The following is a 15,043-nucleotide window of genomic DNA, read 5'->3' on the forward strand; positions in this document are numbered from 1 at the left end:
CCAGCTCAGGGACAGCCAACAAAGCTGAATAACAGATGAAAGGATTTCAGCTCATAGTTAATTTGGAATTTGATGCCATGAGAGGCAATCAGAGCCACCAACCATCCAAGAGTGACCTCCTAAACTTATAACCGTCTTTTTCTTGCATTTTGCTGTATTAAAGTTTGAATCTCATAGAAACATTGTGATACAGTGAAATAAATGGTATAAGAAACAAAAAAAGCAACCCCCCCCCCACAAAATAAAAAATCGACACAGATATTGAATAGGATGGACGTACTGTCCCTCATCTTCAATCTGGAATCCACAGAAACGCTGTGGATCACCAGCATGAAGCTCACTGGCCGCTGGTAGTCCATGGACCAGAGTTTGAGAATCTCCAGCCTAGCAGCATCCCTGTTGGCTGTCTCCTCCTGCAAAGCAACCCTTAGGTTGAAAGCTTAGATGGAACCTCCTGGTTCAGAGGCAGTATACCTCAGTTAGCAGATGCCTGGCTGGGGACAAACAGTGAGATGGGCTGCCATGCACCTCTATGCCTCTCCTGAGTCCCCCAAAGCATTTGGCTGGCTGTTCTTAGAGGCAAAGAGAGAGAGAGAGAGAGAGATGGACTTAATTGTCCCAATTTTTTGTTGCGGGGTGATGATGATGATGATGATACGTACTCAGACGCCTTCGCCATCGTGAGGTTGGCGAGGCAAGCTCTGTTCCACCTTAAGCGCCGGCCTGGGGGAGCCGGGAGGGCGGGACGGGGGCGGAGGCTCCGAGCCTATTTTAGCTGCCGGCCGGCGAGGCTTTGCTCAGAATCGGATCGAACCGGATTTCCTCGAGGAGCCAAGTTCCGGATCGTTCCAGGTAGAGATTGGAGAGACCCCACCTGCCGGCCTCGCTCCCCATTCCCCTGATTTTACAACCCGCTTCTACGCACTAGATACACCTCCTAAAGTTGGTATCCAGAAAGCGGATAAAGGCAGAAGAGAAGATCTGGATTACGGGGAGGGGGGGATGGTGGATAGGGAGGGGGGAATGGTGGATAGGGTCCGGGGGGGGGGGGGCAGCGCAACGCCTCGGTAAAAGGAGCTTTCTGTTCAAAATCCCCCTTCCCCTCTCCATAGGGTTGCCTTTAGAGAGCGTGTGAATTTCACCTCTTATAATAGGGAGGGGAATGTATTTGGGGTTAATGGCCCCAGGGATCTAATAGGGGTGGCATAGTGACTGCTGCTGAGGGTTTTTTTTTGGGGGGGGGTCTAGTCTCTGGCATACATAAGGGGGTATTCCTAAAGAGGGCTCTGTAAGGGGGGGTTACTAGTATCCAGGAAGATAGGCAGTTTTTGGAGGAGGTTTAAAAATGGACTTTGTCTCAAATTTCTAAAATGTGAGGTTCTAGGGTTTGAGCCTGCCGAAGGGTTTTCTGTGCAGCTGTTCATTGTGGCTGCTGGGAAGCTAGACGGGCTTTTGGTGCCCCCAGGGGGGGGGCACAGGCACCAAGGATAGGTTTGGAGGCCAAGCCTATTGGATTCATCCAGGAAGGGTAGCCCAGAGGCAAGCTGGTCTCTGTGGAAGACGGGTGTGTTGGGTCAAGAAGTGCCTTTCCCCCAGAAAGGCCTTGTGAACTAAGGGGGCTCCCTTTGCTCCCCCTCTATCGCTTCCAAACCGCCTGCTTCCTTTCCCCCAGGTGGCACCATGACCTCCCCGGGTGTAACCCCCGACACGGAGCTCGACATGAAAGACGTGGAGCTCAACGAGATGGAGACCGAGAAGCAGCCCATGAACGCCTCTTCCCCGCTGGCCAGCTCGCCGGGCAGCCTGGGCGAGAAGAACGGGGTCGTGAAGGTGAAGGTGGCCGAGGAGGAGGAGGAGGAAAGCGCCATGGTGGCCAAGTTCACTGGGCTCTCCAAAGAAGAGCTGCTCAAGGTGGCCGGCACCCCCACGTGGGTGCGCACCCGCTGGGCGCTCCTCATCCTTTTCTGGCTGGGCTGGCTGGGCATGCTGGCAGGGGCCGTCGTCATCATCGTCCAGGCCCCCCGCTGCAAGGACCTGCCCAAGCAGGAGTGGTGGCAGAAAGGCGGCATCTACCGCATCCAGGACGTGGCAGGGTTCCAGGACTCTGGGGACGACAACGTGGGCGACCTGGCAGGTGGGTGCTGCAAGGGGGGCGACTTGGGGGTCTCTCCTCCCCACAAGTCCTAGCTATTCCTTTGCAGGAAAAGGCAGCGGCTGAAGAATAAAAGCCTTGCACTCAGAAGGTCTCTGGTTCAATCCCCAGCATCTCCAGGTAGAGAGACCTCTGGGAAGCTGCTGCCAGTCAGTGTAGACAGCACTAAGCTGCATAGACCCAGTGGTCTGACTCAGTAGCAGCCGGCTTCCTATGCTCTTAAGGACATTCTGTTAGAAGGGTTGTGGCTCAGCATCGGAACATCTCAGGTGGGTGAGCGAGATACCATTGTTTCCAAATTCCCAGCTTTCCAAAAAAAAGAGCAATTATCTAGCCTTTGTAGAACCCGAGACATGAGACAACAAGTATGAGCACTATTTTTATTTTTGTGTGCTCAGAAACTAACCTGATCCCCCCCCCCCCGGCTTGGAAAATTTATTGCGGACTTGCAGGTCCAGACTTCCTAGTAGTAATGTGATGTAATTAATGGGCACAGGTGCTTGTGTGAATGCCAGTCAAGGACTCTTCCCTTTTCACTCAACAGCCTTGAATGCCTGGGAGCAGGGGGGGGACGACCCATCATGAATATCTGCCCTCCAAGCTGGCTAACAGGGTGTTGCTGCTCAGAAGTAACTGATCTGCTGTAAACAAAACTTGAGAAGGTTCCTGGAATATAACCCGGGACCTATGCTTGCCTGCCCTTTAATGCACCCTGCCTATTCCTCTCTCCCCTCCACTGCAGTCAAAACGACTATTTTTCAATGCAACTATTTTTCAATGCAGAGTTGCTGGCTAAGGTCATTGCAGGCAAGTCCCGCAATGAGGCTTCAGTGGCTCTGAAAATCGCCTCCTGGGCAGTTCAGGATCTCCCTATTGGGCTTTTCTTGCTGCGCTCAGCAGTGCTCTGAGTACATGTGATTAGCAGCTGCCTCTCCACACCCCCCCCCTTCCTCTTTACTGACTGCCCATCCACAGACTGGTACCAGCCAGACTTCCCTGTGCCAAGCAGCCGGTTCTATCCGGCTTTGAAGCAACCAGCGGCCTTTGTTTCATCAGTTCCTGACGTCAGCGGGACGCTGACTCAGCACCGGAGGCGGCTGGCTGGGTAAAGGATTCGCAGGGCTCCACTTCCTTCCTTTCCTCCACTGTCTCACTCTGACCTTGCTTCCTCTGGAGATCAGGCAGATAGAGCCTCGTGGCTGGTTGTGTGAACCTGTGTCCTTATTTGCTCAGCTCTAAGTGCATTTGGGGGTTGGGGGGGCAACCAAAGCTCAGGAAGGGCTTATTTTCTCCCTCACAACATTGGAAGTTTGCTCCCAGGCTAGTTATTAATTAATATGTTTTATAATAAATATAATAGAATAAATAAGCAAAACTGGGCTGGGAGCAGACTTCTTACTACATTTAGATTCTTCATCATTATTATTATTATTTATTATTACCAAAGTTTATATATTGTCCTTCATTTGTAGATCTCAGGGCAGTTCACAACATAAAATTACAATAGAAAAATAAGAACAAAAACAAACGAATTAAACCAAATAGTGGTACCATTCTGCTCTGCCGTGGCCAGACCACACCTGGAGTCCTGTGTCCAGTTCTGGGCACCACAGTTTAAGGATGATATTAGCAAGCTGGAACATGTGCAGAGGAGGGCAACCAAGATGATCAAGGGTCTGGAAACCAAGCCTTATTAGGAACAGTTGAGGGAATTGGGCATGTTTAGTCTGGTAAAGAGGAGACCAAGAGGAGATATGAGAGCCACTTTCCAGGCCCTCAGGGCGACATGCATTGTTTCTCTGGTTTCTGTTTTTATCAACACAACAAATCTGTGAGGTAGCTGAGGCAGAGACACTGCGACTGGCCCCTCAAGGTCACCCACTGAGTCCCATTCCTGAGTGGGAATTTACCCTGTTCTCCCAGGGTCTCAATCCATCACTCTTAAGGTCGCATACATGTCTTTTTCTCTTCCTCAAGTTTACCCTCACAGCTTCCCTGTGAGGTAGGTTAGACTGAGGGACTCCCTGGCCACCCACTAAACTCCATGGCACAGTAATAATTTGAACCCGGGTCTCCCAGTGGTCCTCTAAAGGTAAAGGGACCCCTGACCATTAGGTCCAGTCACAGACGACTCTTGGGGTTGCGGTGCTCATCTCACTTTACTGGCCAAGGGAGGCAGCGTATAGTCCTCTATAATGCCTCTAATAGTCCTCCTCCTCCTCCTCAGCCCTGTTAAATTCCCTGGCCTTTTAAATCTTAACAACAGAAAGTTCCAAATTGACACTAAGGAGGACTTGGGAAACCATTGTATAACTATTGGCTCATATAATTTTCAAGTTTGTCTCTACAGCACTGAGGGCTGGAAGGCTCTACTTGATTGATTGATTGATTGATTGATTGATTTACTGATTGATTTACTCATTATGTTTCCGTTGCACACAACTGCTGTGCTCTGTTGCAGACTGTGAAGCAAACTGAGAAACTTCACTTAAGCATGGCTTCCTTGCTCTGTGCAAACTGGGAACCGTGGCTAGCATCTTCCAAACAAGCTATGATTTGTGTAAGCCAATGTTTCCCAGTTTGGATGTAACAGGAAACTATGGTTCCTGGCTTGAGTCCCTTGCTCACACAAAAGGAGGGGCAAAGTTCGTGCCAAGGAGCCACAGTGCGCGTGCATATTCTGGCTTGTAAAGTCAGGATTTGATCCTCCGAACTTGGCTTGTTAAGTCTGTGGGCATAGTTGGGCTGTTAACTCTGCTGGCTGAGTCCTACATCATCTCTGGAGCTAGCATTGAGCAGGGGATCCACTCTCTTACTGCACTGGCAGCCCAACCTTTATTCCCCCTCCCCGCCAATAACACCTTTGCTGTCTTCCTGTCACTCCAGGTCTGAAGCAGCAAATGGATTATTTAAGTAAACTCAAAGTGAAAGGTTTGGTGATTGGACCTCTCCACGTCAATCCTGAAAACGACCAGGCTGGAACCAACCTCAAAGACATCGACAAAAGATATGGGACGCTGGATGAGTTCCGGGAAGTCCTGCAGGTGGCGAAGAAAAAAAGTAAGGGCCAAGCGTAACCACAATGGCTACTAGCTGTTGCTCTGCCCCTGAATGCCAGTTTCTGGGAATTGCAAGGGAGGAGAGGTGCTGTTGTGCTCAAATCCTGCTTGGTGGCTTCCTTTTTAAGGAATCTGTTTGGCCACCGTGACAAGAGGATGCTGGGCTTTGGCCTGATCCATCAGCCAGGATCTTGCTATTATATCCCTGGCTGCAGTGCCAGCAAGAGGTCTCTGGAGAAGTTCTAGGAGTCACCTTTCTGACTTGTGATGTGCCTTGCCTCTCTCTTTCAGGCTTGAAGGTGGTTTTGGATCTGACCCCCAACTATCGTAGCCAGTCGCCTTGGTTCAGCCAGGAGTTCAGTCTTAACAAGGATTTGCAGGACAAAATGAAGGTGAGGGAGGAAAAGCACACAGTGGAGCATTGGGAAGATCTTAAGGTTGCCACCTTTTTTGGGTGGTGATGGGGAGGAATTTCTTTACACCTGTGCCTGGGTATCACAGGTGAGGAGAGTTGCTGCTTGCTTGCCCACCCCCCAGGTCTAAGGTTCTCCCCCATCTGATTTATAGAATAATAATAATAATTAATAATTTATTATTCATATGCCACCCATCTGACTGGGTTGCCCCAGCCACTTTGGGCGGCTTCCAACAAATGATATAAAACTGCAATAAAGCACCAAACATTAAACACCATAGAATTGTAGCGCTGGAAGGGACCCCAAGGGTCATCTAGTCCAACCCCTGCAATGCAGGACTATGCAGGTGGCCCATACAGGGTTTGAACCTGCGACCTTGGCGTTATCTTTTTTTTTTTTTTAAATAAATTTTTATTAGTTTTTCATAAGTAAGAAAGAAACAAAGCAAAAACATAAACAAACACAAAATTGACTTCCCCGTACCACCCCTTTTCTGCATTCTTGTTTCAAGATTTTTCAGCAACCCTTTCGTAATAAACTTGTTTATATTTCATAAATTTAACTTCCATAAGTTATTAATACAACTGTAGTTCTTTATCTCTTATTACCCTGAGCCCCTAATTTTCCAAATTACAACAGTTTTTAAGATAAACTTTGAATTTGTTCCAATCTTCATCCACCGCCTCTTTCCCCCGGTCTCGAATTCTGCCAGTCATCTCTGCCAGTCCCATATAGTCAATCACCTTCGTCTGCCATTCTTCCAACGTGGGTAAATCTTGCGTCTTCCAATACTTTGCTAGAAGGATTCTTGCTGCTGTTGTGGCATACATAAAAAATGTCCTATCCTTCTTTGGCACCATTTGGCCCACCATGCCCAAGAGAAAGGCTTCTGGTTTTTTAATAAAGGTTCTCTTCAGAACTTTTTTAATTTCATTATAGATCATTTCCCAGAAAGCCTTAATCTTCGGGCAGGTCCACCAAAGGTGATAGAAGGTTCCCTCCGTTTCATTGCATTTCCAACACTTGTTGTTGGGCAGATGATAGATCTTTGCTAACTTAGCCGGAGTCATGTACCACCTGTAGATCATTTTCATAATGTTTTCTCTTAAGGCATTACATGCCGTGAATTTAACACCAGTGGTCCATAACTGCTCCCAGTCAGCAAGCTCAATGTCATGCCCCATATCCTGTGCCCATTTAATCATACTAGATTTCACCATTTCATCTTGGGTATTCCATTTCAACAGCAAGTTGTACATTCTTGACAAATTTTTAGTATTGGGTTCTAACAGTTCTGTTTCTAGTTTTGACTTCTCCACTTGGAAGCCTTTCTTTCTGTCCTGTTTAAATACTTCATTTATCTGTCGATAATGTAGCCAATCTCTCACCTTAAACTTCAGCTTCTCGAAACTCTGCAATTTTACTTTTTCACCATCTTGTTCTATGATTTCAGAATATTTAGGCCAATTAGAACCCATATTCAATTTTTTCACCTCTTTTGCCTCCATTGGTGACAGCCACCTAGGGGTTCTACTTTCAAACAGATCTTTATACCTTATCCAAACATTATACAAAGCTTTCCTCACCATATGGTTCTTAAAACCTTTGTGCACTTTTACCTTGTCATACCATATATATGCATGCCAACCAAATCTGTTATCAAATCCTTCAAGATCCAAAATGTCTGTATTCTCGAGGAGCAGCCAGTCTTTCAACCAGCAAAACGCTGCTGATTCATAGTAAAGTCTTAAGTCCGGCAGGGCAAAACCCCCTCTATCTTTTGCATCTGTTAATGTCTTAAATTTTATTCTTGGCTTTTTGCCCTGCCAAACAAACTTCGATATGTCTTTCTGGCGTTATCAGCACCACGCTCTGACCAACAGAGCTAACTAGTCTGAGTCTAAATACTTTAGATCGAATTTAAAAACTAAACAAACCTGTAATTGGTCACATATAGCCATTTCTCAAGCAACTTGGGGCAGTGCACATAGCATTACTGGCCTTGCAACAATCCCGTAAGGTAGGCTGAAACAGCAGCCTGCATGGTTGAGGGAGGGGTCTGAGCAATGGCCTCCTTAATGTGAATCAACACCCTTGTTCCTTATAGCAGGTGGGCGTATTTCCTTGTAACCTAAATAAAACTAAATTCACCAAAGGCTAATTAGCAGGGACCGAGAGGGAGGAATCAACCAACACAACATGATTTGGGATTTTTTTTTAGTCACCCTTGAGGACTAACTGCTTGTCTGGTCCTGTTTTTTCCCTTTCCATCCCTCAGGAAGCAATTACATTCTGGCTGGAGGAAGGTGTCTCTGGGATCCAGATCGGGGGCGTGGAGCATTTAAATGTACGTGGTGAGCCCATCCCAACCAATCTCCATTGGTTCATCCTTCTCCCCACCCATTCCAGTTCAGGGCACGAGCGCTTAAGGGACAAAGTGAATTCCCTTGTGAGCTGGTATTAAAGAGCGGTGGCCTCCTCTTGTCAGATATATGGAGGTTGTTTTCTCTTACAGGGGGAGGGACTTTTGGGTTGTACAGAGTGGAAGCTCAGTGGCAGGACATCTGCTTTGCATGCAGAAGGTCAGAGTAGATATAAGGCCACTTCCTGCATTCCTTCCTGTTTGGGATAGTGGTTGTGGGGTGGAGCTTGAAGTTCCTGCCCTCAGCGTGCATCTATCTCACTTGCCGATCATGTTATTTCCTCAGGACACCCAAATCCTGAGTGAGTGGAAGAACCTGACAGAAGAATACAGTGTGGACGACCACACCAGGTAGGCACCCCCCTAAGATGCACAGCTTCCTATTCTGATCCCCTCCTCCTCCTTTAAGCTCCCAAGCTGTGCTACATAAACATAGTGACTTACATAAGAAAACAAAAATCAAGTTGATAAATCTGTGCCAAAGCAAACTATCCTTCTGCCATTTCCACCCCTTGCCCCCCATTTTCTCTTAACTTTTTAAAATTATGCTTTTTGCTAATAATGAGTGAAGACAGGAGTGCCAATTTGAATAAAATATTGGGGGGGCCTAATACTGATCATGTGCATAATTGATCACGTGATGTGGTGCACGGACACCATTTGAATGGCAATCCCCATCAACTTTGAGGGGGCCTGGTCCCCTCAAATATTTTTCTGGGGGTGCCGAAGACCCCTCAGCTCCTAGGAGTTGGTTCCTATGAGTGAGGACTAAGATGCCGTACAGGGCCCCGGGAAAGCCCCAGTGGCTTCTGAGCTTTTACTGAAGACATGACAACCCCAGGCCTATTCGATCCATATTCCATTTAAAAAGCAAAAAGCAAAAAAACCCAGCTTCTAAACATGGTGTAGTTGTTGGATTATGACTTGGAAGAAAAATCAAGGTTCAAATCCCCACTCAGCCATGAAGCTCACGGGGTGACCTGGGACCAGTCACTGTCTCTCAGCCTAACCTACCTCGCAAGGTTGTTGTGCAGACAAAATGGGGACGCCCAAGTATGCTGCCCTGAGCTCCTTGGAGGAAAGGTGGGATACAAGAAGCATCAAAATATACTTATGTAATAGAAATAAGAAAGCACAGTAAAATTAATTGTGCTGTTCTTGGCCCATGGCTTGTGTCAGCTTGATGTCACTCAGCTGCCTCGTTTGAGCCACCTCTCAGCAGTGGCTGGTGCCCATTGGCTGGTGGTGAGTAGCAGGAGGCGTAGCCAGAGCCAATCACAGGCACAGCCACCTAATTCTAGTTTGCCCTTCCTGCTGATTTCTACAAGGGCAACACTGAGACTGAGGAGGAGGAAGGTGAGAGGCAGGGCCACCCCCATCCCAGACTGGTTGTAGGCAGGAAAGGAGGCAGGTGGGGGTTGGCTGAGGGCAGACTGAGATCGATGGGGCAAGTGCTCCACTTGTCCTAATGAACCAGCCTCCACTGATCTCCATCTCTCTCTCTTCAGGGTGCTCATTGCAGTGACACGCAGGCAGGATGCCGAGGGCATCTTCTCCCTCCTCAACGAGACCACAGGCGTGGATCTGCTGAGCAGCCCGTACCTCCTGGGGCTGGTGACAGGCAGCCAAGAAGACAGCACACGAGGGGAAGCAGCTGCCAAGATGATACGCCAGTACATCCAAGAAGCTGGAGACAAGTGGCCCAGTTGGAGTGTGAGTGGCAACTCTGTGGTTGCGTCTGCATACGTGTGTGTTTGTGGGTGAAAGAGAGCAAGGGGAGTGGTGGGCCGCCGTTTGTGGCCAGAAGCAGTCTTGTGCAGATGGTGAGGGCAGCTGGGTACACTTGCCGCAGCCCTCAAAGGGCTAAGCTGGCTTGGGGCCCCTGCCAGGGAGTGGCTGCTTTTTTGTTTGAGTTTACAGTGTTATTATCACGAAACTCCCACCCCCAGGCCTCAGACAAGCTCTGCACAGGCCTGGATGAAGGGGTGTGTGTGTGTGTGTGTGTGTGTGTGTGTGTGTGTGTGAGTGTGAGAGAGAGAGAGAGAGAGAGAGAGAGAGAGAGAGAGAGAGAGAGAGAGAGATGTGGCTGGCCCCTGTTGGGAAAGCCCAGTGGAAAAAAGAGTTCTTCAGTTGCCTGCCCTGCTTGCATTTGCCTCGCGGAATTTCAACCATCGGCCCTTCAGCCACGTATGGCTGAAATCGCGTGAGTTAAATGCAAGGGGACCACGGGTGAATTGAAGGTGAGCAGGCAGAGGAAGGAGGGACATTTGCAGGCATAGACCACACAGCTCTGCTGCTGCTGCTCCAATGGCCCCATTCTAACCCAAGCTTGATTGGATGCTGACTGTCTGTCCTCTTCCTGCAGGTGGGAAGACCTGACATTGGCCACTTGGCCTCTCCGATGGGCGAGCCTCTCCTTCGCCTCTTCCACCTGCTGCTCTACACGCTGCCAGGGACGCCCTTCACGGACTACGGAGATGAGATCGGGCTGCGGGACCTGCCGGGACAGGTAAGGGTGCGACGTCAGGGTCTGGGTGCTTTGCTGATGGGTGGAGGGGCAGATAGGGTGGGGTAGAGTGTGTACATCACAGGCAGGTTCGGTTCTCTGCGTCTGGGTAGGGCTGGCAATTTCCCCCCACCTGAAACCCTGGAGAGCTGCCGCCAGTCATTGTAGATAATACTGAACTCAATGGACCCAACGGTTAGACTCTGTATATAAGGCAACACCCTGTAGTTCTAAGTAAGATGTAAGCACTAGTCTGTGCAAGGAACCTGCATGTCCTTTGCTTCAGGCAGCAAGGTCTGTTTGGTCTGTTGTTGTTTTGCAAAGGGTGCGTGGGAGCAGGAAGGGTCAATGAGGCTGAGGAGATACAGCAGCGGAGGCAAGTTTTCGGTTCTTCTGTCTGGTGGTTTCAGGAAGCTAGATGGGCCAATGGTCTGATTCTATACAAGGCAGCCCAGTGGAAAGGCACCTGCCTCTTCATCAGCCATAGGCATGTAAATGTGGGCGCACTGTTTTTGAAGACTGGAGAGAAACCAGAGAAAGTTATTATTGTGGGGAGAGCATGGGGAGAATTGAAAGGTGCCAGGAGCTTCAATGCCCCCCCACAGACGTGCAGGAGAGGCATTCCTTGGCCCCTGCTGCTGGATAACCCAGTTCTTGCCAAAGGATTGTAGTTTTCACTTTATGAAAACAAAAATCTTGGCAGCACAACAAATGCCTTGCAAAGGGGCCTGCTGTTTCCGGAGTTCCCATGGCTCCATGCAGGAGGTGCACAAACAACAGCCAGCTGCTCTGTGGGCGGATGCTCAAGCAGCAATATCTATTTGTTGGACCATTTTAAGGCTTGCTCTGGGTGCTAGGAGCAGATCCTGAGTCTGTAACATGCTGGAGCTGCCAGGGCAGGGATGGGGAACTGTGGTCCTTCAGATGTTGCTGAACACCCAGCTCTCATCAGCCTCAACCAGCAGGGCCGATGGTCAGGGAGAGTGTGAGTTACAGTCCAGCATGTGGAAGGCCACAGGGTTCACCTTCTGTTCTGGACACATGTCTCAGCCAATCAGGGATGACATATTAAATGCACTTACAGAAGGGTAAATCAGAGATAAGGGCCATCAGCGCTGGTCAGCTTGGTTGATTGTCAGGGATTTTGGGAGTTGTAATCTGTGGAGCACAGATTCCCCCTCTCTGTTTTAGGGGATCAGATCTGGCCCAGTGGTATCCTCCCCACCACATAAGAAGAACCCCGCTGGATCATGCCAAAATCCCACCTGGTCTAGCATTCTCTTCTTAAGCAGCCCAACCGGATGCTCTTATGGAAAGCTCTCAAGCAGTGCCTGAGCGCAGCTGTAATACTCTCCCCAGGCTTGATTCCCAGATACTGCCTTTCACAGTGGATAGAGAACATAGCCATCATATTCCATCCCGCATCACATGCAGAAATGCAAACTTTTGTTTTTTTATAATGTGTCAAGCCTCCGGGGGCAGCATGGAATCTGGGCAAATTTAATGGACAAAAACGTTACTTATATTTGCATTGTGGTTTTTAGACTTGGAAATTCAGATTTCTTCCTGCAAAACACTGGTGGTGGTGGTGGTTTTTAAGGTGCTGCAATGGGTCGTGTGTGATGGGTCTTGTTTTTTTTCTGACACCCCCCCCCCCCCCAAGTTGCAGCCATGCTAACAGTAGGTTCTTTTCTTCCTCCAGCCTGCAGCCTCCAGTGTCATTCGTATGCAGTGGGATAATTCAGCAAACTTTGGATTTTCGAAAGCAAATCAGCAGCAGGTTAACACAGCAGCCAGCAATGTCACTGTACAGGTGAGTTGCAGGAGTGATGGGAGAAATGTGGGTGGCTCTTGCCAGTAATTTGTAAATTATATGAGGACACATGCCAGCATGTCACAAATAAATATATCCCCAAAATTATCAGCTTAATGCCAACCAAAACTCCATCTAGCCTAGCATCCTGCTTCTAACTGGTCAGCCAGACGCTCCCATGAAGCTCACCAGCAGGGCATGAAGGCTCTTGTCATAGGAACATCAGAAAGACTGTCTTGTACTGAGTTTGGTCATTGGTTTATCTGGCTTTGTATTGCCCACACTGACTGGCAGCAGCTCTCCAGGTTTTGAGGCATGCGGCATTCCCAGCCTTCCTGCAGGGGCTGGGGATTGAACCTTGGGGCAAGGCAGTCTCCTTGGTTCCCATTCTTCTCCAGACAAAGTCCAGCCAGATAACTCAGGAGCCAAGCCCAGTGTGGTATAGACCGCTGGTGCCAGTTAGGTCATTTTTAGACTCTGGACTTAACGGTCCAGCATGGAGGGCCTCTGGTGCTGATGTCTGCCCATGCCTTCACTTACCTCAAAACTGGGAAAATCTGGCCCTGCTGTGTTTGGGGCTCCTCCTTGCTCATTCTGCTGAATTGGGGCCCTGGACTTCTGCCTGAAAGGCCTCCCTTACAGTCACCATTGAGCGGGAGAGCTTTCCCTTGCTGCTTGCCCCCAGTGTCTGGTAGGCAGAAGTTTATGCTGCATACAAACCATACATTTAAAGCACATTCACCTTCCTCCCTGCAATAATCCTGGGAGCTGTAGTTTAACACACACAGAGCTACAATTCCCAGCAGTGCCCCTAGCAAACTGCAGTTCCCAGGATTTCTGTGTGCTTGCGCTTTAAGTTTATGGTGTGTATGCAGCCTTAATCGCTAAGCAGTTTTTAGATTTTTAACGCCGGTAACGCGAGAAGTGGTTAAGGAATAACCACTCTCTCCTCTCTGTCTCTCTCCCCTCTCTCTCTCTTCCCCTACCCCTTCTGCACAATCCCTGCAGTCACAGAACAGCGACCCGGCTTCGGTCTTGTCGTTCTTCAAGCAGCTGAGCGAGCTGCGGGGGAAGGAGCGCTCCCTCCTTCACGGCGAATACACAGAGGCTGAAACCAGCAACCCGAGTGTCTTTGCCTACCTGCGGGTCTGGGACCAGAACAAGCGCTACCTAGTGGTCCTCAACTTTGCTCCCAGGGACCAGACCATCTCCATAGTGACGTCCCCTCCCCTCCCAGACCAAGTCACAGTGGAGCTCAGCACGCAGCCCACGGAGGAGAAGAAACAGCTGAGTGTACGGGAACTCAAGCTGGCTCCCTCGGAAGGGCTCCTGCTCAGTTTCCCGTATGTGGCCTAGTTTGACTTGTGGCTCCCCCAACCTGACAGGGAGGAGCAAAAGAGCAGGGTCTGTGCAACTGTCTTTGGAAAGGAGCAGCCTCTGAATTCTTGAAAGGGCGCAGTTTTCACAGCATTCTGATCTTACTCTCTCCTGTATCACCTGAATTTTTTTAACACCTGTCTCTTCTCTCCCTCTGCTCCCCTAATTCCTTCACTCCTTGTACATTCCTTGACCTGCCAGTATCTGGAAAAAAGAAACTTTTTATAGTAGGAGGGGGGAATAGGTGGACCCTCAGGATGTTGTTGAACTCCGACTCCCATGATCCTTAGCCAGGGTGGCCAGTTGTTGGGTAGGATGGGAGTTGTAGTTCAATAACATCTGGAGGGCTGTGGGGGTCCCTCACCCGTGGTGTAGAGCTTAATGTCCCCACCACCACCGGATACACTAACATGTCATGTGCGTGAACAGACTGTCCACAGCTCCAGTTTTGAATATCATTTCCACATGGTGTGTGTGCTTGTCATTTGGCTGGGCAACTTTCTTCCTTGAGAACTGACAAGTAAAGTTATATGTTTTTGTCCAAACTACATGCCCCAGCTCCTTCTAAGCCTCTGTACTTAACTTTGTGGAATGAATATTACTGCAGGCGCGAGCCTGTCCTGTTCGTGTGCCTGTCTTGTTTGCCAAAACTGTTGTGAACTGGTATGGAATGAGTTTAATAAATTTCTCTCTGCTGACTCTTGTGGTTTCTGTTCAGAATGGTAGTGTTTATGCATGTGCACACAGCCTCTTTCAATTCCCCTGGTAAATCCCAACTCATTCAACAGCACAGTCGTCAGTGGCAGGGGTAGAAGTATGGCAACTGGCCTAGACTTACCCCCCTCAACAGCTTGGGACCAGGTTACTTAAGGGTACATGTGCTGTTCAGATGGGTCACCACTGAGAGTAACGCATGCTTAGATTGTACTGGAAACCAGCAATCTGGAATCAATTATCAGCCAAAATTAGACAGGCACCTAAGTGTCTTGATGGCTAGTTGCCAACTGAATGTTTTGGTTTAAGAAGTCTTTCCCTGAGGAGTGACCCAGCTCTTTATGAAATATAAATTTTATATCTTAAGATTTTTTTTAAAGTGTTTGTAGGAATGGTATTCATTTTTCGTTATGCTTTGATGGCCTCAGGCTGTGACACAGTTTTAGGTTTTCTTTTGCTTTTTCAAAACCCATATTTACAGCTGTAAACATAGGTTACGGTAGCTTTCAACCTTTTCTGACATGGGACCCATCTTTAACTGAAACAAGCAGGCAGGGATTTTTCTTTTCACCATAGATATATGG

The 15,043-nt window shown here is 48.8% G+C and overlaps 1 protein-coding gene across 3 annotated transcripts in view; it reads left to right on the plus strand.

The window, feature by feature from the left end:
• SLC3A2 (solute carrier family 3 member 2) overlaps positions 1-14,443 on the plus strand; it is a 24,548-nt gene extending 10,105 nt beyond the window's left edge. The window contains exons 1-10 of one of the 3 annotated variants that reach the window (XM_028710646.2): positions 731-852; positions 1,673-2,134; positions 5,039-5,212; positions 5,503-5,603; positions 7,906-7,974; positions 8,336-8,400; positions 9,558-9,762; positions 10,415-10,558; positions 12,258-12,368; positions 13,377-14,443. In XM_028710646.2, coding sequence (XP_028566479.2) covers positions 1,681-2,134; positions 5,039-5,212; positions 5,503-5,603; positions 7,906-7,974; positions 8,336-8,400; positions 9,558-9,762; positions 10,415-10,558; positions 12,258-12,368; positions 13,377-13,724 — 1,671 coding nt within the window. In that variant the 5' untranslated portion in view covers positions 731-852; positions 1,673-1,680 and the 3' untranslated portion in view covers positions 13,725-14,443. Of the gene's footprint in view, positions 1-730; positions 943-1,672; positions 2,135-5,038; positions 5,213-5,502; positions 5,604-7,905; positions 7,975-8,335; positions 8,401-9,557; positions 9,763-10,414; positions 10,559-12,257; positions 12,369-13,376 lie in introns of those variants that run through there. The other 2 variants (XM_028710644.2, XM_028710642.2) reach the window with 2 other exon arrangements.
• The last annotated feature ends 600 nt before the right edge of the window (positions 14,444-15,043 follow it).

Source organism: Podarcis muralis, chromosome 16, assembly GCF_964188315.1.
Source record: "Podarcis muralis chromosome 16, rPodMur119.hap1.1, whole genome shotgun sequence".
Classification (NCBI taxonomy): Eukaryota; Metazoa; Chordata; class Lepidosauria; order Squamata; family Lacertidae; genus Podarcis; species Podarcis muralis.